The sequence below is a fragment of the Conger conger genome, chromosome 15, assembly GCF_963514075.1.
Source record: "Conger conger chromosome 15, fConCon1.1, whole genome shotgun sequence".
Classification (NCBI taxonomy): Eukaryota; Metazoa; Chordata; class Actinopteri; order Anguilliformes; family Congridae; genus Conger; species Conger conger.
In genome coordinates, this window is record NC_083774.1 from 13,492,502 (window position 1) to 13,518,282 (window position 25,781).

General features: G+C 39.8%; 3 protein-coding genes across 12 annotated transcripts; all 3 read right to left on the reverse strand.

The window, feature by feature from the left end:
* Positions 1-1,657: 1,657 nt before the first annotated feature.
* Positions 1,658-23,816, reverse strand: LOC133111193 (UDP-glucuronosyltransferase 2B1-like). Of its 5 annotated transcripts, none has more exons than XM_061221365.1 (3): positions 23,764-23,816; positions 5,486-5,616; positions 1,658-3,422 (listed from the first exon to the last, which is right to left on the reverse strand). In XM_061221365.1, the coding sequence occupies exon 3, from the start codon at positions 3,414-3,416 to the stop codon at positions 1,830-1,832; it is 1,587 nt and encodes a 528-aa protein (XP_061077349.1). In that variant the 5' UTR covers positions 3,417-3,422; positions 5,486-5,616; positions 23,764-23,816; the 3' UTR covers positions 1,658-1,829. The 5 variants fall into 5 exon arrangements, with proteins under 5 accessions (XP_061077349.1, XP_061077347.1, XP_061077348.1 ...); XM_061221363.1 differs by lacking the exons at positions 5,486-5,616; positions 23,764-23,816 and adding exons at positions 3,638-4,100; positions 6,961-7,168; XM_061221364.1 differs by lacking the exon at positions 23,764-23,816 and adding an exon at positions 6,961-7,168.
* Positions 9,785-23,903, reverse strand: LOC133111194 (UDP-glucuronosyltransferase 2B1-like). Of its 5 annotated transcripts, none has more exons than XM_061221369.1 (2): positions 23,764-23,903; positions 9,785-11,808 (listed from the first exon to the last, which is right to left on the reverse strand). In XM_061221369.1, the coding sequence occupies exon 2, from the start codon at positions 11,801-11,803 to the stop codon at positions 10,217-10,219; it is 1,587 nt and encodes a 528-aa protein (XP_061077353.1). In that variant the 5' UTR covers positions 11,804-11,808; positions 23,764-23,903; the 3' UTR covers positions 9,785-10,216. The 5 variants fall into 5 exon arrangements, with proteins under 5 accessions (XP_061077353.1, XP_061077354.1, XP_061077356.1 ...); XM_061221370.1 differs by having other exon boundaries at positions 23,721-23,799; XM_061221372.1 differs by lacking the exon at positions 23,764-23,903 and adding an exon at positions 15,457-15,611 and having other exon boundaries at positions 9,785-11,804.
* LOC133111191 (UDP-glucuronosyltransferase 2A1-like) lies at positions 17,768-23,826 on the reverse strand. Of its 2 annotated transcripts, none has more exons than XM_061221360.1 (2): positions 23,764-23,826; positions 17,768-19,578 (listed from the first exon to the last, which is right to left on the reverse strand). In XM_061221360.1, the coding sequence occupies exon 2, from the start codon at positions 19,571-19,573 to the stop codon at positions 17,981-17,983; it is 1,593 nt and encodes a 530-aa protein (XP_061077344.1). In that variant the 5' UTR covers positions 19,574-19,578; positions 23,764-23,826; the 3' UTR covers positions 17,768-17,980. The 2 variants fall into 2 exon arrangements, with proteins under 2 accessions (XP_061077344.1, XP_061077345.1); XM_061221361.1 differs by having other exon boundaries at positions 23,721-23,785.
* Positions 23,904-25,781: the final 1,878 nt, after the last annotated feature.

Sequence of the window (25,781 nt, forward strand, 5' to 3'; positions counted from 1 at the left end):
GCTGTCTGGCTAACCTGACCATGACTCTACAATCCACAAACCCCGTGACCCTCCAATCTGCGAACCCCAATCCCGGGGCCCCACCACCCATCGCTCAGGCTATTCCCATGGCACCACCTACCCACCTACCACATGAACCTCCACTCCTGCCTTCCGAGAAATACGCCAGAGAACCTGGAGAGTGCTGGTCCTTCATCACCCTATTAAAAAGTAACCAGGGACTTTGGACTTATAAGGCTGAACATACCGAGTACCCAGCAAAAATATTGACCTGGCTACAGTCACAATTTTGACAGTTTGAACTGCCACCAACTGCCATGTATGAGCGCGTGAAGTAAACCAGTAAAAGCTATTGTTGCGTCACCATTTTCGAGCTCCATAAATGTAAACAATGGAATGGTCAGTGAAATCTGCCTGTTTTTCGGTGCCGTCGGGGTCCAACATTTAACATTGATGGAATGCTGGTAAAATCTCAGCTTAAAAGCCACAAAAACAGACATTTTGTCACATTAAAATTCCCCCTAAGCAGAATTATTGTCCACAACACGTTAATTTAAGGTTAAACTGAGATTTTAATCATAATATTCATGTTGAGTTCCTGTCACAACGATTTGAAATGATTTGTAAATGCTTACAAGCATCCAGACATGCTGAAGAGGTTCAACTGTGTCTCCGACCAATTGTCAGAATGGGAAAGAAATGTGATCAAAGTGATTTGACCATGGAATGACTGTTGGTGTCAGACAGGGTGGTTTGAGTATCTCAGAAAAATCTCTTGGAATTTTCATGCACAACAGTCTCGACAGTTTGCAGAGAATGCTTCAAAAAACTAAAAACATGGATAGGCTATAGCAGCAGAAAGAAATCGAATAAATACCTAATAAAGTGCTCACTCTTTCAGTGTGTTAAAATAAATGCTTTGAAAAGTTTGTGTTCAGTAATTGGCATCCAAAACTGGTTCCTCCAGTGTTTCTTCTTAGTATGTCCCAGGAGCTTGTACCGTGGCACTAAATCAACCAATAGGGTCCTTATGCCCACAGTCCCTGGCCTCTCTTTGTATACCTCCCCACAGAACATACAGTACTGCTTCCTTTTACTGTCCCATAGTACCATGCAAAAGGGAATACAGTATGTGGTATGAATAGCACATTATTTGGTAATTACCTCTGGCCAAAATAACTTATGTTGGGCTAGGAGACAGCTGTGGAAAACCTTGCAAGACCTGGTTGTATGGACTGCTGCATAGAGCATGTCAGTGCACCAGTTCTTACAGCTTCTGAGATGTTTGAAAAAAGAAATGCCACTCCACTTTTGGTCTCTGCAGGCCTCAGGAAAACATGAACCACAGTACTGAACTGGATAGGCTGTTCCTTGATTGCAGTTGTGGCTTGCAGCCAGTAACCATGAGGTTTTCAAACTGTTTGTGTGTTGGTGAGGTGGGGTGAGGTAGAAGTCAGATGTGGTTGATTTTTGAGTGAAAAAAATAGTGGGGTTTCTAGAGTTCATGTCAGGACATTTTAGGATAATAAAAAAATGGCCTGTACCAATCAAATGTAAACACTTCAAATAATGCAGTAATGTAGAACATCATTGTGAAAATCACGTGTTAAAACCGGGCTGGCATTATGAATAGTTATCTACTTAGTCAAACACAGAATGTGGTTTAACAGAGTTTAATAAGCAATATAAAGTTCAATTACACCAATAGCCTACAGATTAATACAAATACAACTTGCCATTTGATTAATCAAAAATTGTTATTTTCAACAATAGCTTTTATTTGTAAAGCTTTTAATTTATATTTTTAAGCAGATGACAATCCAGTGCATTCAATCAGATTTAATTTTTCTTGTCCTGCAGCACAAAAATCTGATGATAGCAACAGCAGTCAGCAATATAACAAACACAGCAGCCAGCAGCAGCATTATAACATCCACAGAGTGGTAGGCATACCAGGGCATCCTGTAGGACTCTGTGCGCAGGTGAGCAGCACCTTTGTGTCTCATGACAAACTCAATCCAGAACATTGCACGGTCCAGTGGTTTCATTGGCTGGTCCAGATGCAGCCTGGAGAGTCTCTGCATGTTCATCCTGTAGGATGGTTCATGAAGCACTTCCTGTAAGGCCTGGAGGAAGCTGTCTTTGTTTAAAGTGCCTATCTCGAGGATCTGCGCTCCTCCTCTAATTTTCAGTCGAAGGAGGTTGTCATATTGGTCAAAGAATAATGGAATTCCCAGTACTGGCATCCCATGGTAGATGGCCTCCTGAACTCCATTGGTTCCTCCATGTGCCACAAAGGCTCTGGTCTTTGGATGTCCCAGAAGATCATTCTGTGGCATCCATTTGACCAATAGGGTGTTGTTACCTAGAGTCTCTGGCCTTTCTCCTTTGTGCCTCCAGATGATCTTCTGAGGCAGCTGGGCAAAAGCAGCAGCTATCTCTTCTGTTAGATCGCGAGAAAGCTGACCAACAAAGGCACCCAGTGACATAATAATGATTCCATGTTCTCCAGAGCTCTGCACAAACTCCTCCAGGTCTTGGGGAAGAGGCTTAGCAGGCTTACACTGGAACCCTCCTATGTACACAGCATTGGGCATCGTTGGGCGTGGGAATTCAAAGACAAAATCAACCCTCATGAGCCAGAGATCAGCTGCTTGCATTAATGAGTAGAAGTCCACATCTGGGCCAAGGTAGTCATGACACAGAGCAGCATAATGAGGCCTGACAAGATACAGATCCTGAAAGAGCGTCAACAAATAGAAAAGCATGTTTCTGATACGTTCAGTGAAGGACATCTTGTCTGAAAAGCCAGATCCTGTGATTGGGATGTAGGATAAGGGGGAAGGGGCAATTGCAGAGTGCCCCTCTCCAACGGGAAGCCACCTCACATTGTAAACCAAAGGCAAGTTAAGGTACTTTGCCAATAATGTTCCACCACCCCAACAAGGGTCAGTGAGAATTAAATCATACTGGCTTTCCTGAAGTCTTTTTGTTAACATATTGTCCTTGAAAATAGCCTCGACCATTTTGCTCACAATGCGATGAGCTCTTGAGAATGATTCAAACAATTGAATGTAAAAGCCGAGTAAGCTGATCATAGAGTATTTTCCACTTTGAGTATCAATCCCTTTCGTGATGATTTCAGTAATAAATGTCTCATCTAAGCCCTCTTCAACAGGGACAGTAACGGTGCTGTAATGTGGGGATTTCTCCTTGATGTACCAGCTCTTGTCTGAACGCACAATCGTTACATTGTGCCCCCGATCATGCAGAGCCTCGATGAGGATGTTCATGTTGACCCAGTGGCTTCCTTCGATGGGGTAGACGAGCACATTTCCACCCCGACATAGAGTGAAGATGAGTGGTGATGACAGGACAATCCCAAGGACAGATGCCCAGACTGAAAATGGCTTCATGCTTGTCTGAAATTAAATGTGAAAAAAAGAAAGAAATTGACAAAAAGAGATGCGCACAAAGTTCAACAGTCATTCTACAGTGAAGTGAAATGTTCTGCCACAATGAGTATTTCAGTCAAATAACTCTTAAACAAAAATTAACGGCCTACTATGCAGGACTAAAACAAACAAGCTCAATCACTACTATGATAGAATAGCAATTTGTGTCTGTGTTCACGTACCTTGCCCAATACCTTGCTTGTCTACTTGTATTTGTTATTTGTTGTCATTGGACAGGCAATCAGAACCAAGTGTGGACTCAGAGATGGCAGAATAAGTTGGCTTATTTCCAGAGTAATACAGTCCAAGTTCAAGTACCAGCAAACAGGAACGATTCAGGTAAGGGACAGGCAAAGGTTGAAAACAAGGCAGACAGAGCAATGCTATCAGGTAAAACGAGGTCCCGGGTGAGCGAGGGTCGAAGCCAGGGCGTCAGTCCAATGGGGGTAGGAATGGGGAAGGAGCTGGGAGCTAGAGAGGAGACCGAGGGCTGGAGACAGGGTGTGATACAAAACCAGGAAGGCAGGAGCAGGTAACAGGACGCAGGAACACAGGACAGGTAAACCGGCCACAGGAAACTGGTAAACCGGAAGCGGCAGCAACCGTTGGAAGGTATGGCAAGCACGGAGCAGTGTATATAACAATCTGGCAAAGAACAGGAGGAAACAGACACACTATATACACACTAGCCACAATGGGATTCAGGTGAGTGTGATTACACATTAGGAAACACGTAATGGGGTCGTGGCTAGGGAACAGGTTCAGTGGAAACACAGGAGTGATGCAAGGAAAGGAAATCCTGCATAGCCTGCCTTTATGCAATATTTATTGAGGTTTAATTTAAATGAGAACTGGCATCAAGGCTCTGCCTCTCATCACTCCCTGTTCTAAGACAGCTGACTTGACTACAAAGTCTTGAGAAGCAGAGTTCACAGGTGGATTCTGGGATGGTGGAGGGAGCGCAAAAAATGTTGTGAAAGCCATGATTTCTGGAATAAGCAGAATTATTCAAGCAACAGACGTGGCAACAGCATGTAATACGAGCAACAGCAGCATAGGAGCAGCAGCATGCAGAATGAGCCAGGCAGCAGGGCAGCTTTGCATGGTTTCCAGAGCAGGGCAATTCCAGCAATGCAGCGACAGCACAGCTAGCAGAATGGCAGCAGAGCAGCAGAAGTGAGCAATGCGTGAACAGGTAAGGTTGGTGGTTTAAATAGCTCCTCCCATCAAGAAACAAGCTTTACGCGAGTGCTGACTGAGGCTGGCAGCCCCTCAGGAACTGAGCATATTTGGCTTTGTGCTGCTCAGGGATGTCGGACAGTTGGTCGAGATATAGCAATGTTCATTGCTCTATCCATTCATGCTGGCTGTACAGGTACCTGCGGCTAGCTCTTTGCACACACATTCGGTATGAATGGGTCTCCTTTGCGTCTGCTTGCTGCATGTGCAGCTGTGGTGTGAAAAGAAGCAGCTTGGCTGGCAGGCCTGCGTTTCGGAGAAGAACCGCTGATTGCCTTCACTCCCCCGAGCCAGCAGGAGCTGTATATGAGCATGCTCATACATAGTTTGTGACCTGGAGGACATTCCAAATTCGGGTGGGATTGGAGATGCCAAATTAAAAGTAAAAGTGCATTGTTGAAAGGACAAACGGATGGTGCCAGTACAAATAAATGGAACTTCCACTCAAGCTGGACACTGGGGCAAAAGCCAATTGAATATGCTAGCAATAGAGAGCAATGAAAGTAAAGCCACACATTCATCAGACGTTTGTACAGCTCAAAGCCTCAAATTGAAACTAAAGCACATGTACTGTAGACTGAAAGCAAAAGTGAAGAAAAGAGAGCAGATCCATAGAGAAGGTCCAGTGAGCACTGCATCATCTAAACCATCACCATTGCAAGACGACATTGGACCAGCATACTTGCCAGTGTTGAGAAACTCTGCATGCACAGAAGCTTTTGACTTATTTTAGGATAATGTTATATAGGGTCAGTTTTTGTTTGTTATATTGAAAAACACTTTTTGAATACCTCTTAGGCAAAGGGGTGTTGTGATATGTAGTTATATCAGTCAGTCCAGTAGATGGCAGTGGTCTAAGTAGATGTCAACAAGATTCCTTGGACCACTGTAGCGTACACACGAGTAACACAGATGCAAATACCTGGAATAAAAACAGTAGTTCTTATGGGTTTTTCTTTGTTGATTGGTAAACATCACACAAAATATACATGTGCAAAAGCAATGAAAACATCACAAATGTATGCAGTTGTTTAGAGATATGAATCATACAGAAATTAAATACATTTTAATATGCATTTCTGATGCATGTCAAAATATATTTAATATATTCAGAAATGTATTTCCAAAGTATGTGAAATGTATGATATATTTTCAATGTATTTTAAATGCATTCATCAAACATATTTCTCAATATTCCAAATGTACTTAAATGCACTGCAAATGCATATGAAATGCAAAAATTTATGAATCAGAAACGCATATTAAAATGTATTTGAAATTTTTTTATTTTCCGTATGGTACCAAATTGAGTAAAAACAGCAAAATTACAATGCAATTGTATTTTGTTTTCGAAAAAAGGCATGCATCTGCAAAATATAAATGCAAAAACAACAATAAAAACCTAGAATACTTAACGAACCTCCAATACTTAACTCTGTGAGAGACAGTGTACAAAATTTATTTTCAGGGACTCCATTTTTGACAAATATCAGTTATCAGTTTTGAACAACATCTAGTTCCTTATATCTATATCTACATCTAGGCCCTATACTGTATTTTTTATTTTAGCAACATACTGTATTTAGAACTGTTGCACTGTTGAGTGTCTACAGCAGGGGTCACCAACACAGTGCCTGCGGGCACCAGGTCGCCCCCAAAGACCACATGAGTCGCCCGCAGGCCTGTTCTAAAAATAGCACAACTCACTAGTGAGCTGCATCTAAAATTTTATTTTATTCTGTTGCTATTTTTTTTTAATACCCATGAAGTAGCTCTCAGTTTCAAAAAGGTTGGTGACCCCTGGTCTAGAGTATAACATTTTGGTTTCAGTTACATCAAGGTCTGGGTCTCACAGGGTAACGTTAAGAGATCATGTGTATGTTCGGCCCATGGTTCGGTTCATTTTTGGAGTCATTTGCACTTTCTGTTGATATTCACAGCCTCCCCAAATATGGCAGTCTATTTTATGTCAGTGGACTGTTTCAAGTCCAAGCGCTGGTATACGTAGGAATTTAGTTAGCAGATAGATTAGTCTTGTCTTTTACGTTCAACCCTAGACTTTCTCAGCCGAAACGCCTCATCTTTGGTACTTTTTTGGAACTTGTGTGATGAAGTCATTTATTTTGGCTTCAAACTAAACAGATAATTTTCACACACAATCAGTTACGAAGGCACCCTTTCTTCGAAACGTAATCACAGTTTACACAGGAGGCTACGCATTCGCGGTCCACACAGAAATACTTTTTAATACTTTTAATTGACTAACCTTCAATTTACCGCTTCCTGTGTCGCTACGGTTTGCTGTAGATTCATCAAGTAAAACATATTCCTTGACCTTCAAACTGTACGAGGTAGCCTACGCCTACTAGGGTGTCAGTATACACTATCAACGTTATCAAAGCAGGAAATAAAAAATCCATTTGTTATATCTTTTTTTCTTTTAGTATCTCGACGTATGTTCACCAACAGTTCTATTGGCGTCGCTGTCTCGACATAAAGCCCTACACCAGTATGTATTTTCCTTAGGGACCGTCAATAAATTGCGAAAAAAGTGTAACCATGCATTTATTTATTTTTTTCAATAGCTCCCAGGTCACATGATAGATGAGCAAAAATCATTCATCATTCATCATCGCCGTTGTGTTCTGGATAACCATATTATTATTATTATTATTATTATTATTATTATTATTATTATTATTATTATGTCTGGGGGCAGACTAGTGTGGTGCCTCGGGGGGGATCCTGAGGTGCAGTGGGTGGGCCCAGCTGGAAACCAGACAGGGGTCAGCCGATATGGGTTTTTTTTTCTTTCTTTTTTTCTGGGGTATTGGCAATAGCCAATAGAACAAGAACTGCTGTTTGTTGGATGGGGCCGTATGCTGGAATTGACAGAATTGTCTCAAACTGGGAGACCCGCCAGAAATTTTCCAGAAAGGGTACTGCTTTTCAACACAACAAATGCCATAAAAAGCTTGTCATATCCGGGAGTCTCATTCATTAAAATGGCATCTAAGAGTAAGAAAAAGAAGTATTGTATTCGTTGTACTTGCCATGCCAAAGTATTAATTGTTAACAGTAATGGCCTGTTAGTCTGTGGGGGCCCCGAGATTTTTGAAATGGCCCCCAAAACAGGTTCTAGACTGCTCTGTTCTGTTCAGTTCGTAGACTGCGGTGTGTTGAACAGTCTCGGCTCTGAAACGGGCCTGGAATGACAACAGTTGGGCAGGGAATGTCATCGATAACTAAGTGATTGTGCCCTGCTTACAGAAAGATTATTTGGTGTCTGCTGGTGATTGAATGTTGTGTAATGTTGAGTCAGTCCTCCAATTTTTTACCATGTCTGAATGAGTTCAGGGCACTCCCCTTTTTACAACAGCCCAAGACTGTCAAGACTGAAAAAACATGAGCACTGGGCTGACTTTTAGTCTAATTTACCACTCTCTAAGAAGTACAAACATTCAGAATACATAGTTACATGTCCATGTCTGCACTGTGCTTGTGAAATGTTATGAATAATCTTAGCAATGGGACATTATACTGTATATATGATTTGTAATTGAAGCTGTAAACAGTAAGCCTTGACCTGTATCCTGGCAGTAACAGTTCATATGCTGAATGTGGCTGTCACTGTGGGAAGAGATTTTTAGGTAGACCCTCAGGTCTGTAATAGGTGACCAAATGACAGCACAGACTGAGAAGGAGTTTGTAATTGGTTTCTAAAGAGATTGCACTCCAACAGCACTGAGCACAGGAAAGAGAGGACCAGTGATTTTTATTTTTAACAGGAAGTGCACCAACCATTGAGTAGGGCTGCACAATATGAGGAAAATATGCAATATGCGATAATGTTGTTGAATATTGCGATGACAATATGACTTGCCATAAATAAACAAATATTTAAGTGTGCACAGTTCTAATGCCTTTCTGTTTTAGGTATACTGCTAACACAGACCCCAGACAATGAATAGCCTATGTCCGCTGAATAAAAAAATGCTGTTATTGAACAAATTGCACATGAACAGCCAATCAATTTAACAGAACATCAATTTGAATAAATACTATTCATTGCAGTTCTAGCAGTCTAAGTGCTAAGTGTGGAAAAGAAAGCTTACTCTCAACGTGGTGCTCTTAAAACTCCTCCACCCCCACTTCATTGTCTTGGCTAATAGGATTGTTTGGACATTTTGTACAATGAAGTTAACAAGGGTCTACATGCAGTGCACTCCGTTATATTTGGGACAAAGTTCACAGATTCACAAATTTTATGAAATTATATTTTTATACATTGAAGTTTAACCATATAGAAATGACACATTCCCTATGAGCTAATAATTCATACTTCACCTTTTGCCATTGTCTATAACACATACATACAGTATATCCCTTCATAATAGCACAAAGAAAAACGTGGCATGAACTGATAATCCTGTCCTTTATGATTACTGAGCACTCTTTTGAAATGGATGTAAATGATTTGCAGATTGAAGTGCTACAGTACCATGTGTTGTTGAACCATAATATGCCATTCTTTAAACATGAACAGTTGGTAACACTGACTATGTGCCTTAAAGCCTACATAACACATTTTATGAGAATGCCATGATATTCATCCTACCCAGTGTCCTCTCCAGTCATGGCAGTGTCTTTCAGCGTAGAAAAAATAAAATGACACCATCACAATGCACTGCCATGATAAACGAGAGGTGCACAGGCATTTTGAGTGTTCAAACTTCCTCTGCTGCTGACTCAAGTGAATCTCCCAGTGAGTGAAAAAGACAGAAATGTGCAACAGCAAACTCACAAAAGGCACCCCAAGTAGTGCAATGAAGGCAAAGACTCTATTTTGACTGTTTCCCCACCAGAGCTGAGATGTGCATTTGCACAAAATAACCTACTTTGGGCTAGGAGAAAGCAGTGGAAAACCTTGCAAGACCTGGTTGTATGGACTGCTACATACAGGGAGCATGTCAGTGTACCAGTTCTTACAGTATCTGAGATGTTTGGTCTTGTGATAAATGGGCAAAAATGCCTGTCCACTTTTGGTCTCTGCAGGCCTCAGGAAAATATTAACCACAGTACTGAACTGGTTAGGTAGTAAATCTGCTTTATTGCAGTTGTGGCTCCCAGCCAGTAACCATGAGGTTTTCAAACTGTTTGTGTGTTGTGTCAGATGTGGTTGATTTTCAGAGAAAAAGATAGTGGAGTTTTTAGAGTTCATTTTAAGATAATCAAAAAACAAATGGCCTGTACCAATCAAAAGTAAACACTTGAAATAATGTAGTAATGTAGAACATCAGTGTGAAAATCATGTGTTATGAATAGTTATCGACTAAGTCACAGAATGTGGTTTCACAGAGTTCAATAAGTGAAATTACACAAATATAAAGTTAAATTACACCAATACGCCTACAGATTAATACAAATACAACTTGGCATTCGATTAATCAGAAATAGCTATTTTCAACAATACCTTTTAAAGCTTTGAATTTATATTTTAAGCAGATGACATTCCAGTGCATTCAATCAGATTTAATTTTTCTTGTCCTACAGCACAAAAATCTGATGATAGCAACAGCAGTCAGCAATATAACAAACACAGCAGCCAGCAGCAGCATTATAACATCCACAGAGTGGTAGGCATACCAGGGCATCCTGTAGGACTCTGTGCGCAGGTGAGCAGCACCTTTGTGTCTCATGACAAACTCAATCCAGAACATTGCACGGTCCAGTGGTTTCATTGGCTGGTCCAGATGCAGCCTGGAGAGTCTCTGCATGTTCATCCTGTAGGATGGTTCATGAAGCACTTCCTGTAAGGCCTGGAGGAAGCTGTCTTTGTTTAAAGTGCCTATCTCGAGGATCTGCGCTCCTCCTCTAATTTTCAGTCGAAGGAGGTTGTCATATTGGTCAAAGAATAATGGAATTCCCAGTACTGGCATCCCATGGTAGATGGCCTCCTGAACTCCATTGGTTCCTCCATGTGCCACAAAGGCTCTGGTCTTTGGATGTCCCAGAAGATCATTCTGTGGCATCCATTTGACCAATAGGGTGTTGTTACCTAGAGTCTCTGGCCTTTCTCCTGTGTGCCTCCAGATAATCTTCTGAGGCAGCTGGGCAAAAGCAGCAGCTATCTCTTCTGTTAGATCATAAGGAAGCTGACCAACAAAGGTACCCAGTGACATAATAATGATTCCATGTTCTCCAGAGCTCTGCACAAACTCCTCCAGGTCTTGGGGAAGAGGCTTAGCAGGCTTACACTGGAACCCTCCTATGTACACAGCATTGGGCATCGTTGGGCGTGGGAATTCAAAGACAAAATCAACCCTCATGAGCCAGAGATCAGCTGCTTGCATTAATGAGTAGAAGTCCACATCTGGGCCAAGGTAGTCATGACACAGAGCAGCATAATGAGGCCTGACAATATACACATCATGAAAGAGCGTAAACAAATAGAAAAGCATGTTTCTGATACGTTCAGTGAAGGACATCTTGTCTGAAAAGCCAGATCCTGTGATTGGGATGTAGGATAAGGGGGAAGGGGCAATTGCAGAATGCCCCTCTCCAACGGGAAGCCACCTCACATTGTAAACCAAAGGCAAGTTAAGGTACTTTGCCAATAATGTTCCACCACCCCAACAAGGGTCAGCAAGCACTAAATCATACTGGCTTTCCTGAAGTCTTTTTGTTAACATATTGTCCTTGAAAATAGCCTCGACCATTTTGCTCACAATGCGATGAGCTCTTGAGAATGATTCAATCAACTGAACGTGGAAGCTCAGAATGTTGATCATAGAGTATTTTCCACTTTGAGAATCAATCCCTTTCGTGATGATTTCTGTAATAAATGTCTCATCTAAGCTCTCTTCAACAGGGACAGTAACGGTGCTGTAATGTGGGGATTTCTCCTTGATGTACCAGCTCTTGTCTGAACGCACAATCGTTACATTGTGTCCCCGAGCATGCAGAGCCTCGATGAGGATGTTCATGTTGACCCAGTGGCTTCCTTCGATGGGGTACACAAGCACATTTCCACCCCGACATAGAGTGAAGATGAGTGGTGATGACAGGACAATCCCAAGGACAGATGACCAGATTGAAAATGGCGTCATACTGTCTGAAATTAAATTGGAAAAAAAGAAAGAAATTGACAAAATATGAGACATGCACACAAAATTAAACAGTCATTATACTGTTATAAATAATATTTGTTATTTGTTGTCACAGGACAAGCAATCAGAACCAAGTGCAGACTCAGAGATGGCAGAATAAGTAGGCTTATTTACAGAGTAATACAGTTCAAGAACCAACAAACAGGAATGATTCAGGTAAGGTGGGACAGCCAAAGGTTGAAAACCGGGCAGACAGAGCACAGCTGAACGAGGTCCCGGGTGAGAGAGGGTCGAAACCAGGGCGTCAGTCCAATGGGGGTAGGAATGGGGAAGGAGCTGGGAGCTAGAGAGGAGACTGAAGGCTGAAGACAGGGTGTGATACAGAACCAGGAAAGCAGGAGCAGGTAACAGGACACAGGATCACAGGACAGGTAAACCGGGCACAGGAAACGGGTAAACCGGTAGCAGCAGCAACCGCTGGAAAGTATGGCAAGCACGGAGCAGTGCATTTAACAATCTGGCAAAGAACAGGAGGAAACAGACTCACTATATACGCAGGTAACGAGAGACAATGGGATTGAGTTGAGTGTGATTACACATTAGGAAACACGTAACGGGGGAGCAGGTTCAGTGCTAACACAGGAGCGAAGCAAGGAAAGGAAATCCTGCATCATATTCCTTTGAGCAGTATGTATTGAGGTTTAATGTAAATGAGGATGTAACCTTGTTTGCAAATACCTGCAATAAAAAAAGTTGTTCTTATGGGTTTTTATTTAATGATTGGTAAACATCACACAAAATTTACATGTGCAAAAGCAATGAAAACATACTATTATTTTTGAAAAATAATCAAAACTGTATGCAGAGATATGAATTATACGGAAATTAAATACATTTTAATATGCATTTCTGATGCACGTCAAAATGTGTAAAATGTGTATTTCCAATGTACAAGAAATGTGATATTTTCAATGTATTTTAAATGCATTTATCAAACGTAGTTCTAAATATTCCAAATGTATTTCAAAATGCATGTGAAATGTAAATACTTTTCTAAATATATGAAATGGTACATTTTTACACATTTTGACATGAATTAGAAATGCACATTAAATTTATTTATTTTGTGTATGGTACCAAATTGAGTAAAAAGAGCAAGATTAACAATGCAATATTTTGTTCTCGAAAAGGGCATGCATCTGCAAACATATTCCTCAGTTAAAATAAAAAGGCAAAAACAACAATAAAAAAACCTCCCAGTGTTGCAAAAATACAACATTTCTGTTCAGGCACTCCATTCTTGACAAATATGAGTTTTGAACAACATCTAGTTCTTTATATCTATATCTACATCTAGGCTATATACTGTATTTTAGCAACATACTGTTTTAGAACATTTTCAACTGTTGCACACAGAGTTTCTCGAGTACAACATTTTGGTTTCAGTTACTTCAAGGTCTGGTCAAGTTTAAAAAGAGGTTGTGTGCATGTTCGGCCTCTCAATTGTATCTTTATTATTGTATTATCACATAGGCAAACTTAATGAGTAAATGCAGGTACTGTATGATGGACAATAATCACAGCCAATGCGATGAGATTGACATGTGATATGTGTGTATATATCCATGTGCATGTGTCAAGTTTTCTTTCTGCGCTGATTCCAGTCAGAGCGGGACTGATGCATCCCATATGTGTATATTTATTTCTACTCGCTGAGCAATTCAACTCTGTGAACAGGTTATGGGCCCTGAGTTACCCAGAGATAGTTATCCAGTGATTTGCCACCGAGAAAGGTATCCCAATGTACCGCGTGTGTCAGGTGAGAGTTAGCATGCTAGCACCATGAGTAGAAGGATCACCGAGTAAAATAGCAGGGGCGAAAGACCCAGGATGGTAAGTTCAAGTAGCCGTTGGTATCGACTTGTCTTTGACAGAGGTGAAACAAAATTTTCAGTTGCAAGGGCTAAAGGACACTATTTTATGAGCCTGCTGACGATGATGAACGGGCAGTAGACGAGAGGAAAAATGCCGAGGCATGTGCGGAGCTAATCCAGTTTCTGGACGATAAAAGTTTGTTGCTGGTTATGCGAGAAGCAGTGTGGCCGAAAGCGCTAAAGATTCTGAGAGAATATTATGCGGGTAGAAGTAAGCCGCATATAATTAGCCTGTATACAAAACTGACTTCACTACAAAAGTTGAGCAGTGAGGGTTGACTGAATACGTTATTCAGAGACGCAGAGACCGGCATTACAAGCAGATTGGGCCGCTGATGTAACTGACATACGCAGTACGAGCAGTTATTATGTAAGCCTAAATGAAAGTGGTCCTTTGATTTGGAAAACCAAAAAGCAGTCCACTGCTGCACTGTCCACTTGTGAGGCAGAGTATATGGCGTTAGCCGCAACTACACAAGAGTGTATGTACCCCGTACAACTACCGGAAGGTATTGACGGACATCAGTAAGCACCACCCAATGTCTATGAGGATAACCAAGGTGCAATAGCGTTAGCAAAGAATCCTGTAAGTAGACAGAGGTGTAAGCGTGTTGACATAAAGTGTCACTTTGTAAGGTCAACTGTGAATGATGGAAAAATAAGTCTGGAGTGTTGCCCAACAGACCAGATGGTAGCAGATATCACATCTGATATCATATCAGACAAAACCTGCCACAAAATTTTAGTTGATTAAGTTTGCAAAGTATATGTTTGGAAACTAACCATGTAAGTGAAAGTTTACATGATGCAAGGTAGAAAACCTTATGACAATAATAAAGATATACGTGTACAATTGAGAGCACACACATATATATATATATATATAATATGTCAACAGCCCCACTTGCTCTCACACTGTTATCTTCTTAACTCAAAAGTGTGAGAGCAAGTGGGGCTGTTGACATATTATATATATATATATATATGTGTGTGCTCTCAATTGTACACGTATATTTTTATTATTGTATTATCACAGGCAAACTTGCAAACTTGTAAATGCAGGTACTGTATGATGGATAATGATAACAGCCAATGTAATGCACTGAGATTGACATGTGATATGTGTGTGTATATATCCGTGTGCATGTGTCAATAAAGTTCTCTTTCTACGCTGATTCCAGTCAGAGCGGAACTGATGTGTATTTATTCCTCTGTAACGTTCGCATTAATTTCGGTCAAGCACTGGGTATGCATGTTAGAATCGCTGAGAAATTCAACTCTGTCAACACACTTCCTGTTGATATTCAAAGCTTCCCCAAATGGTAGTCTATTTCATGTTAGTGGAAGGTCCAAGCGTAGGTATGCGTAGGTATTTAGATAGCATTGCTGTGGCTGAAGTTTAATATCCGCAAAGAAATTACTAGTTTTTCTTTGCAGATAGATTTCTTAATTAGCCTTGTCTTTTACGTTCAACCCTAGACGTTCTCAGCCGAAACGTCTCAAGTTTTGGTACTTTTTTGGAACTTGTGTGATTACGTCATTGGCTTTAAACTAAACAGATTATTTTCCATACACAATCACTTTCGAAATTGTTTCTTCGAAACGTAATCACAGTTTACACAGGAGGCTACACAAAAATACTTTTTAATCCACTTTAAACTACCTTGGCGACTAACCTTCAATTTACCGCTTCATCAAAAGTAAAACATATTCCTTTACCTTCAAACAGTACGAAGTAGCCTACGCCTACTAGGGTGTACTCTTAAGTGTACAGTGTCAACGTTATCAAAGCAGGAAATACAAAATCCATCTGTTATATCTTGTTTTCATTTAGTATCTCGACGTATCACCAACAGTTCTATTGGCGTCGCTGTCTCTGCATAATTATATACTGGTGTAGCGCTGTTTTGTGTTTTTGTTTTTTGTGGGGGGTTTTTTTTTCTGTGTTCTTCTTCTTGGTTTTTTTGGCGGTTATATACCAACTTTAGCTGCATACCGCCACCTACCGTACCGGAGTATGTGGAACAGGATTCCAGGATTTTCAAGTGTAAAGTAAAATTATATATTCTATGAAACAATCCTGTGCCTATTAGGAACTCTATAATCCATCTCTGTACTTCCCACAATTTATCTCCATTTGTTCCTAGTTTCCCTTCCAAATCCCAACCTCGTCCAACCTCTCTTACCCTTTGTTGCAAACGCTCCCTTTCTTCTTTATATTTGATACAATGCACTATTATGTGTTCAGTGTTTTCAGTTATATTACAATGTGCACAAACATGTGAATTTACTTTAGCCAATGAAAATTATGTTTTATTTAAACCAGTGTGGTCAAATCTTAATCTGGATATAACTACCGCCTCTCTTCTGCTTTGCCATTTAACACTCTGTGCTCTAATGGACTTTTGTACCCTATAGTATATTCTACCCTTACTGTCCTTGTCCCACTTTTTCTGCCAGCATTCCAATATTTTATTTTAAATTATTGTTTTTACTTTCCCTATTCCAAATGCTATATTAATTATGTGAGTCATATTTACTGATCTTTTTTCCATCCTGTCTGCAATTTCATTACCCTCTAATCCCACATGTGCAGGTACCCCAAACAAAATATTATTTCTATTCCCATTCTCTGCATCCTCAATGAACATTGAAACATTTCATATATTAGGTCTTTCCTAAATTAGTTTATAGTATGTAGGCAAAAAATAACTGCTGCAGAATCGATACACAGCACCACCCTGTCTGGTCTCACTTCTTCCACCCATTGGAGACTAACAATCACTGCCATCATCTCAGCTGTATAAACTGATAATTTATGAGAAATTGTCTTTCCTATGTGTATTTTAAATTATATACTCCTATTCCTACATGGGCGGCCTGTAGTGTAGTGGTTAAGGTAAATGACTGGGACATGCAAGGTCAGTGGTTCTAATCCTGGTGTAGCCACACTAAGATCCACACAGCTGTTGGGCCCTTGAGCAAGGCCCTTAACCCTGAATTGCTCCAGGGGAGGATTAGTCTAATCAACAGTACGTCGCTCTGGATAAGAGCGTCTGCCAAATGCCAATAATGCCAATAATGTAAAGTACATGGTCACTTTGATCTTTTGATCCATCAGTAAAACCCAGCTGATCATGTTTATTTTATGCTGGTTTGCATAGTATCCTATTTCGCGTTCCGCCCAATTTTTCTTTATTTCCAGGATAATAAAATCAAATTTAGCCTCAGGGAAGTGCCATGGGAACATTACTTATTGGAGTAGGGGAATTGAAATGTATTCCATCTAGGTCATATGCTTCTGATTTATCTTTTATCTTCCATCCAAAACCATTTCGGTTATATCTATACTCCCAGCATTTGTTTAGGACACTTTTAGTGCCATTTCCATCCCCACATCCTCTAAGCCGAATCCAATATGTTAGAGTCAGTTTGTCTCTGCTGAGCTCTAGTGGGATTTCCCCTGATTCTACTAACATGGCATTACATGTTGATCTGCGTTTATCTCATTGCATGGCATTATTAGGGCTGTCTCTTTCCTCTTTTCATGCAGATTGTCTAAGTGACTGTGTGTATTAGCAAAGCTCTTTCCTCATATATTAGCCTTTTTTTTATCTGTTACGGCTATTGTTTCTCCATCCTCTAACACTGGAATTTTCTTTTGCCACTCATTTTCTTTAACATTTGCAATATATCTCCTAATTTCATTATATAAACCACAGTATTGAACTGGTTCGGTAGTAAATCTGCTTTATTGCAGTTGTGGCTCCCAGCCAGTAACCATGAGGTTTTCAAACTGTTTGTGTGTTGGTCATGTGAGGTGGGGTGAGGGAGGAGTCAGATGTGGTTGATTTTGAGAGAAAATGATAGTGGGGTTTCTAGAGTTCATGTCAGGACATTTTAGGATAATTTAAAAAAATAAATAAATAAAAAAGCCTTCACCAATCAAATGTAAACACTTGAAAATGAAAATCAGGTGTTAAAACTGGGCTGGCATTATTAATAGTTATCTACTAAGTCAAACACAGTATGTGGTTTAACAGACTTTAATAAGCAATATAAAGTTCAGTTACACCAATAGCCTTCAGATTAATACAAATACAACTTGACATTTGATGAATCAAAGATTTCATGAAAATTTATATTTAAAATATCATTATTTTCATTTCCGTTATTTTCAACAATACCTTTTATTTTTAAAGCTTTGAATTAATATTTTTAAGCAGATGACAATCCAGTGCATTCAATCAGATTTAATTTTGCTTGTCCTACAGCACAAAAATCTGATGATAGCAACAGCAGTCAGCAATATAAAAAACACAGCAGCCAGCAGCAGCATTATAACGTCCACAGAGTGGTAGGCATACCAGGGCATCCTGTAGGACTCTGTGCGCAGATGAGCAGCACCTTTGTGTCTCATGACAAACTCAATCCAGAACATTGCACGGTCCAGTGGTTTCATTGGCTGGTCCAGATGCAGCCTGGAGAGTCTCTGCATGTTCATCCTGTAGGATGGTTCATGAAGCACTTCCTGTAAGGCCTGGAGGAAGATGCTTCTGTCTATGTTAGCAATATCCACAATCGTAGCTGCTCCCCTAACTTTCATTCTAGAAAGGTTATCAGGCTGATCAAAGAGCAAAGGAATGCCAACTATTGGAACACCATGGTAAATGGCCTCTTGAACTCCATTGGTTCCTCCATGTGCCACAAAGGCTCTGGTCTTTGGATGACCCAGAAGATCATTTTGTGGCATCCATTTGACCAATAGGGTGTTGTTACCTAGAGTCTCTGGCCTTTTTCCTGTGTGCCTCCAGATGATCTTCTGAGGCAGTTGGGCAAAAGCAGCAGCTATCTCGACTGCTATATCATGAGGAAGGTGACCAACTAAAGTCCCCAGTGACATAATAATGATTCCATGTTCTCCAGAGCTCTGCACAAACTCCTCCAGGTCTTGGGGAAGAGGCTTAGCAGGCTTACACTGGAACCCTCCCATGTACACAACATTGGGCATCGTTGGGCGTGGGAATTCAAAGACAAAATCATTTCTCATGAGCCATATATCAGCTGCCTGAAACAGCTCAAAGTATTCAATTTCAGGCCCAAAATATCGTTTGCAAAATTCAGTATAATGAGGTTTTGGAACGACCGCAATCTGCCATAATCCAAAAAAATATGCTAGCATATTCTGCACACGTTGGGGAAAATTCATCTTATCTGTTAACTCTGCTTCACGAAAAGGAACAAAGGATAATGGTGAGGGAGCAATTGCAAAGTGACCCTCTCCATGTATCGTCCATCTTACATTGAAAACCAGAGGAAGTTTAAGACGATGAGCCAGCAGCACCCCACCACCAAAGCAAGGATCAGTTAGAACAACATCATATTTAGCATCCATGAGAGACTGCATTAACTCCTCATCTTCAAACATGCGACCCATCATTTCACACAAGTTTCTGTTGATCTCTGAAAACTGATGAACGATGTCCATTTGAAGACTAATACGGGTCCAAAAAGAGCCTCCTTCTATGCGAATTTGCAGTAATCTTGACACAAATGAACTGAAGGCCTCTTCATCGAACCCACCCGTGTTTTGGATGGTGATCGAGGTATAGTGAGGGGATGTTTCCTTTATGTACCAGCTGTTTGAGGCACGCACCACAGTGACAGCGTGGCCCCTGGAAACCAGCTCTTCAGTCAGGACTTGCATGTTCACCCAGTGGCTGCCATCCAATGGGAACACCAGCACATTCCCTCCATATACCCCAGGCAGAGTGAAGATCAAGAGTGTAATTAAGATGAAGTCTGTGTGCTGCATCTTTCCACAGAATCTTTCCATTTATCCTGAAATATATAAACCTTACTGAAATGGGATATTGTTCAAAAACGACGAATTAAATAAAGTTTCATACAGTTCCAATAAACATATATATATATTTTAAATATTTGAAAATAAATATGAATTTTCTTAAATAATTTATGTTGCGCTCTACTGGCAGTTAGTCAAGAACACTGCTCTGATTATGCAAAAAAATGTGAAGTTCACACATTCAGCTCAGGTGCTTGTTAACATCAGTATTAGTCAATGACAGATGAGCACTGCAATATTTAGTTGCATTCTGAACGGATAACACAGAATAAGACAGTAACATACAATAAATCTCAGAAAGAATGTGTAAACAATTTAATAATCTAATACAATTATGCACTCCTACAATTTAGAGAGCAAACCAGTCACTTACCCAAGAAAGACAAGAATAAGCAAATCAACACGGCAAAGAAGAGTACAAGACAGAAAGACAGAAATTGACAAAAAAGGAGAGATGCACACAAAATTTGACAGTGAAATTTAATGTTCTGCATAATCATAAGAAAATAAGTATTTCAGTCAGACAACTCACAATGAATTAACGGCCTACTATGCAGGACTAAAACAAACATGCACAATCACTACTATGATAGAATGGCAATTTGTGTCTGTGTTAACTTCTGCCCAATACCTTGCTTGTCTACTACTATTTTTTATTTCTTGTCACGGAACAGACAATCAGAACGAAGTGCAGACTCAGAGAGGGCAGAATAAGTAGGCTTATTCACAGAGTAATACAGTCCAAGTTCAAGAACCAGCAAACAGGAATGATTCAGGTAAACTAGTTGTGGTGGTGGGACAGGCAAAGTTTGAAAATCAGGCAGACAGAGCAGTGCTGATCAGGTAAAAATGAGGTCCCGGGTGAGCGAGGGTCGAAGCCAGGGCGTCAGTTCAATGGGGGTAGGATTGGGGAAGGAGCTGGGAGCTAGAGAGGAGACGAGGGCTGGAGACAGGGTGTGATACAGAAAGGCAGGAGCAGGTAACAGGACACAGGAACACGGGACAGGTAAACCGGCCACAGAAAATGGGTAAACCGGTAGCGACAGCAACCGCTGGAGAGTACGGCAAGCATGGAGCAGTGCATATAACAGTCTGGCACAGAACAGGAGGAAACAGAGAGACTATATACACAGGTAACGAGACACAATGGGATTCAGGTGAGTGTGATTACACATTAGGAAACATGTAACAGGTGTGGGGGTGTGGCTAGGGAACAGGTTCAGTGCAAACACAGGAGTGATGAAAGGAAAGGAAATCCTGCATAGTATGCCTTTATGCAATATTTATTGAGGTTTAATGTAAATGAAAACTTTGGCATCAAGGCTCTGCCTGTCTCTCCCTGTTCTACGCCAGCTGACTTGACTACAAAATCTTGAGAAGTGGACAGGTGGATGCTGGGATGGTGGTGGGACCGCAAAAAAAGTTCTGTAAGGCATGATTTCAGGAATAAGCAGAATTATTCAAGCAAGTACAACCAACAGAAGTGGCAACAGCATGTAATACGAGCAACAGCAGCACAGGAGCAGCAGCATGCAGAATGAACCAGGCAGCAGGGCAGCCAGCTTTGCATGGTTTCCAGAGCAATTCCAGCAATGCAGCAACAGCATAGCTAGCAGAATGGCAGCAGAGCAGCAGAAGTGAGCAATGCGTGAACAGGTAAGGTTGGTGGTTTAAATAGCTCCTCCCATCAAGAAACAAGCATTACGCGAGTGCTGACTGAGGCTGGCAGCCCCTCAGGAACTGAGCATATTTGGCTTTGTGCTGCTCAGGGAGGGATACAGTTGATCGAGTTGTTCATTGCTCTATACATTTATGCTGACTGTACAGGTGACAAGCTCTTTGCACACACATTCGGTATTATTTTTGAAAAATAATCACAACTGTATGCAGCTGTTTAGAGATATGAATCATACTTTTTTTACATTCAGAAATGTATTTCCAATGTATGAGAAATATATTTTCTATGTATTTTAAATGCATTTATCAAACATATTTCTAAATATTCCAAATGTATTTCAAAATGCATGTGAAATGTACATACCTTTCTGAATATATGAAATAATACATTTTTACACATTTTGACATGAATCAGAAATGCACATTAAAATTAATTTGAAATGAATTTATTTTGTGTGTGGTACCAAATTGAGTAAAAAGAGAAAGATTACAATGCAATTGTATTTTGTTCTTGAAAAGGGCATGCATCTGCAAACATATAAACCTCTCAGTTAAAATAAAAAGGCAAAAACAACAACAATAAAAAGAAACCTCCAACACTTAACTCCCAGTGTTGCAAAAATACAACATTTCTTTTCATGCACTCCATTCTTGAGAAATATGAGTTATATCAGTTTTGAACAACATCTAGTTATTTATATCTATATCTACATCTAGGCCCTATACTGTATTAGCAACATACTATCTTTAGAACATTTTCAAATGTTGCAGAGTTTTTAGAGTACAACATTTTGGTTTCAGTTATATAAAGGTCTGGTCAAGTTTAAAAAGAGGTTGTGTGTATGTTCTCAATTGTATCTTTATTATTGTATTATCACATAGACAAACTTAATGAGTAAATGCAGGTACTGTATGATGGACAATGATAACAGCCAATGTGATGCGATGAGATTGACATTGACTTGTCTTTGACAGAGGTGAAAAGAACTGAGCTGTGGGAGACAAAATTTTCAGTTTTGCAAGGGCTAAAGGACACTATTTTATGAGCCTGCTGACGATGATGAACGGGCAGTAGACGAGTGGAAAAATGCAGAGGCATGTGCGGAGCTAATCCAGTTTCTGGACGATAAAAGTTTGTTGTTGGTTATGCGAGAAGCAGTGGATAATGGGCCGAAAGCGCTAAAGATTCTGAGAGAATATTATGCGGGTAAAAGTAAGCCGCATATAATTCGCCTGTATACAAAACTGACTTCACTACAAAAGTTGAGCAGTGAGGGTTGACTGAATACGTTATTCAGAGACGCAGAGACCGGCATTACAAGCAGATTGGGCCGCTGATGTAACTGACATACGCAGTACGAGCAGTTATTATGTAAGCCTAAATGAAAGTGGTCCTTTGATTTGGAAAACCAAAAAGCAGTCCACTGTTGCACTGTCCACTTGTGAGGCAGAGTATATGGCGTTAGCCGCAACTACACAAGAGTGTATGTACCCAGTACAACTACCGGAAGGTATTGACGGACATCAGTAAGCACCACCCTATGTCTATGAGGATAACCAAGGTGCAATAGCGTTAGCAAAGAATCCTGTAAGCAGACAGAGGTGTAAGCATGTTGACATAAAGTGTCACTTTGTAAGGTCAACTGTGAATGACGGAAAAATAAGTCTGGAGTGTTGCCCAACAGACCAGATGGTAGCAGATGTGATGACAAAACCTGCCACAAAATTTTAGTTGATTAAGTTTGATATATATAAAAGTGTGCTCTCAATTGTACACGTATATCTTTATTATTGTATTATCACAGGCAAACTTGCAAACTTGTAAATGCAGGTACTGTATGATGGATAATGATAACAGCCAATATAATGCACTGAGATTGACATGTGATATGTGTGTGTATATATCCGTGTGCATGTGTCAATAAAGTTCTCTTTCCACGCTGATTCCAGTCAGAGCGGAACTGATGTGTATTTATTCCTCCGTAACGTTCGCATTTATTTCGGTCTAGCACTGGGTATGCATGTTAGAATCGCTGAGAAATTCAACTCTGTCAACACACTTCCTGTTGATATTCAAAGCTTCCCCAAATGGTAGTCAATTTCATGTTAGTGGAAGGTCCAAGCGTAGGTATTTAGATAGCATTGCTGTGGCTGAAGTTTAATATCCGCAAAGAAATTACTAGTTTTTCTTTGCAGATAGATTTCTTAATTAGCCTTGTCTTTTACGTTCAACCCTAGACGTTCTCAGCCGAAACGTCTCAAGTTTTGGTACTTTTTTGGAACTTGTGCGATTACGTCATTTATTTTGGCTTTAAACTAAACAGATTATTTTCACACACAATCACTTTCGAAATTGTTTCTTCGAAACGTAATCACAGTTTACACAGGAGGCTACACAAAAATACTTTTTAATCCACTTTAAACTACTTTGGCGACTAACCTTCAATTTACCGCTTCATCAAAAGTAAAACATATTCCTTTACCTTCAAGCTGTACGAAGTAGCCTACACCTACTAGGGTGTACTCTTAAGTATACACTGTCAACGTTATCAAAGCAGGAAATACAAAATCCATCTGTTATATCTTGTTTTCATTTAGTATCTCGACGTATCACCAATAGTTCTATTGGCGTCGCTGTCTCTGCATAATTATATACTGGTGTAGCGCTGTTTTGTGTTTTTGTTTTTATTTTTTTTATTTTTATTTTTATTTTTTTAAAATATTTTTTTGTGTTCTTCTTCTTGGTTTTTTTGGCGGTTGTATACCAACTTTAGGTGCACACCGCCACCTACCGTACCGGAGTATGTGGAACAGGATTCCAGGATTTTCAAGTGTAAAGTAAAATTATATATTATATTGTCCATATAAAAGAAGACACTGTTCTTCTATCTTTTTCTTTCTAGTTTAGTACATTTAGCAAGACTTACTTGTTGAGATTTAAAAACCCCAATTGTATGACCATTGCTCTACCTTTAAAATAGCTTTCTTCATCTCTCTCAGCACACTTGTGTTGTTTCTCCCCCTAATCCATATAGCTCCGTTATCTGCATCTAATGATGAGCATATCCTTCTGTCAAGATTCATGAATATACAATTGATCATAATGTTAAATAACACCGGATTAATGACACTTCCTTGTAGAATTCCGTTAAGTGTATCATACTCATCGGATAACTCTGGTCCTACCTCAACTCTAAACTTTCTTTCTGATAGAAAATCTAATACCCATTTGTAAAATCTTCCACTAATGCACATTCTATTCATTTGAATTAGCAGCCCTTCCCTCCACATAGAATCGTACGCTTTCGATATCAAAGAAAACAATCACCATCAATTATTTAATCAAAAAAGCTTTCTCATTTCATTGCTAACTTTAACAAGTACGTCCATGGAAGACCTAACTTTCCTTCCTGAATCCATTCTGGTACGATTAAACCTCTTTTATCAAAAAAAATATATATATATTAGCTTTTTCTTTATCTGTTACAGCTATTGTTTCTCCATCCTCTAACACTGGAATTTAGTATATTTCCTTTTGCCACTCATTTTCTTTAACATTTGCAATACATCTCCAAATTTCACTTCTCTGCCTATAGTAGAACAGTATTCCCTCCATGCATTCTTTTTACTGGATTTGATAATTCTACTAGTTATTTTTTTCTTTTGATAATCCATTGAGTTTTCTTGATTCAAGTTACTCCTTAATACTCGAAATGCTTTATTTCGTTCTCTAATAGCTTTAGTGCATTCTTCATTCCACCCTGGTACCGCTTTCCGTTTCCCTGTTATTCTACTCATGGGTATGCTCTTTGATGCAGCATTCAACATTAAATTAGTCACTATAGAATAGCATTCTTCTATACTACCATTCATTGAATCTGACTTTTAGCTCCGTGTAGGGCTTTTTCTTAGGGACCGTCAATAAATTGCCAAAAAAAGTGTAACAATGCATTTTTTTTCAATAGCTCCCAGGTCACATGATAGATGAACAGAAATCATTATTGCTGTTGTGTTCACGATAAAAGAGACCAATAAACAATCATATGATTAGGTTATTAGGTAGTCAAAAAAAAAGAAGCTGGAGTTTATTTTCATGTTTAGTTGCAGGTTTAATTGGACATTGAAACTTAATAAATGTTTAGTCTAACTTGGCCATCTATCTAAAGGCAGTATTAGATCCACTTTGAAGATATAGGTAACTGTGCACTATGAAAGTAATAAGCACTACTAAAAGATAACATGTTAACGTTAACTTCCATCTACATCAGTCTGAAAAACTTATTCTCTTCAAAACACCTCCGATGATAAAAAAAAATCAAATAAAAATCCAATATTAAGTCTTGTTCCTGTCAAAGTCACTTACCTACTTTCACTAACTCACCAGCTGTATTCCAGAACCTGATCGATGATGTCTTAGGGGTTAAATAATTTTGTCTTTGTTTACCTCAATGACATTCTGATGCATTCCAAGACCAAAGAAGAATATATCATTCATGTCCGT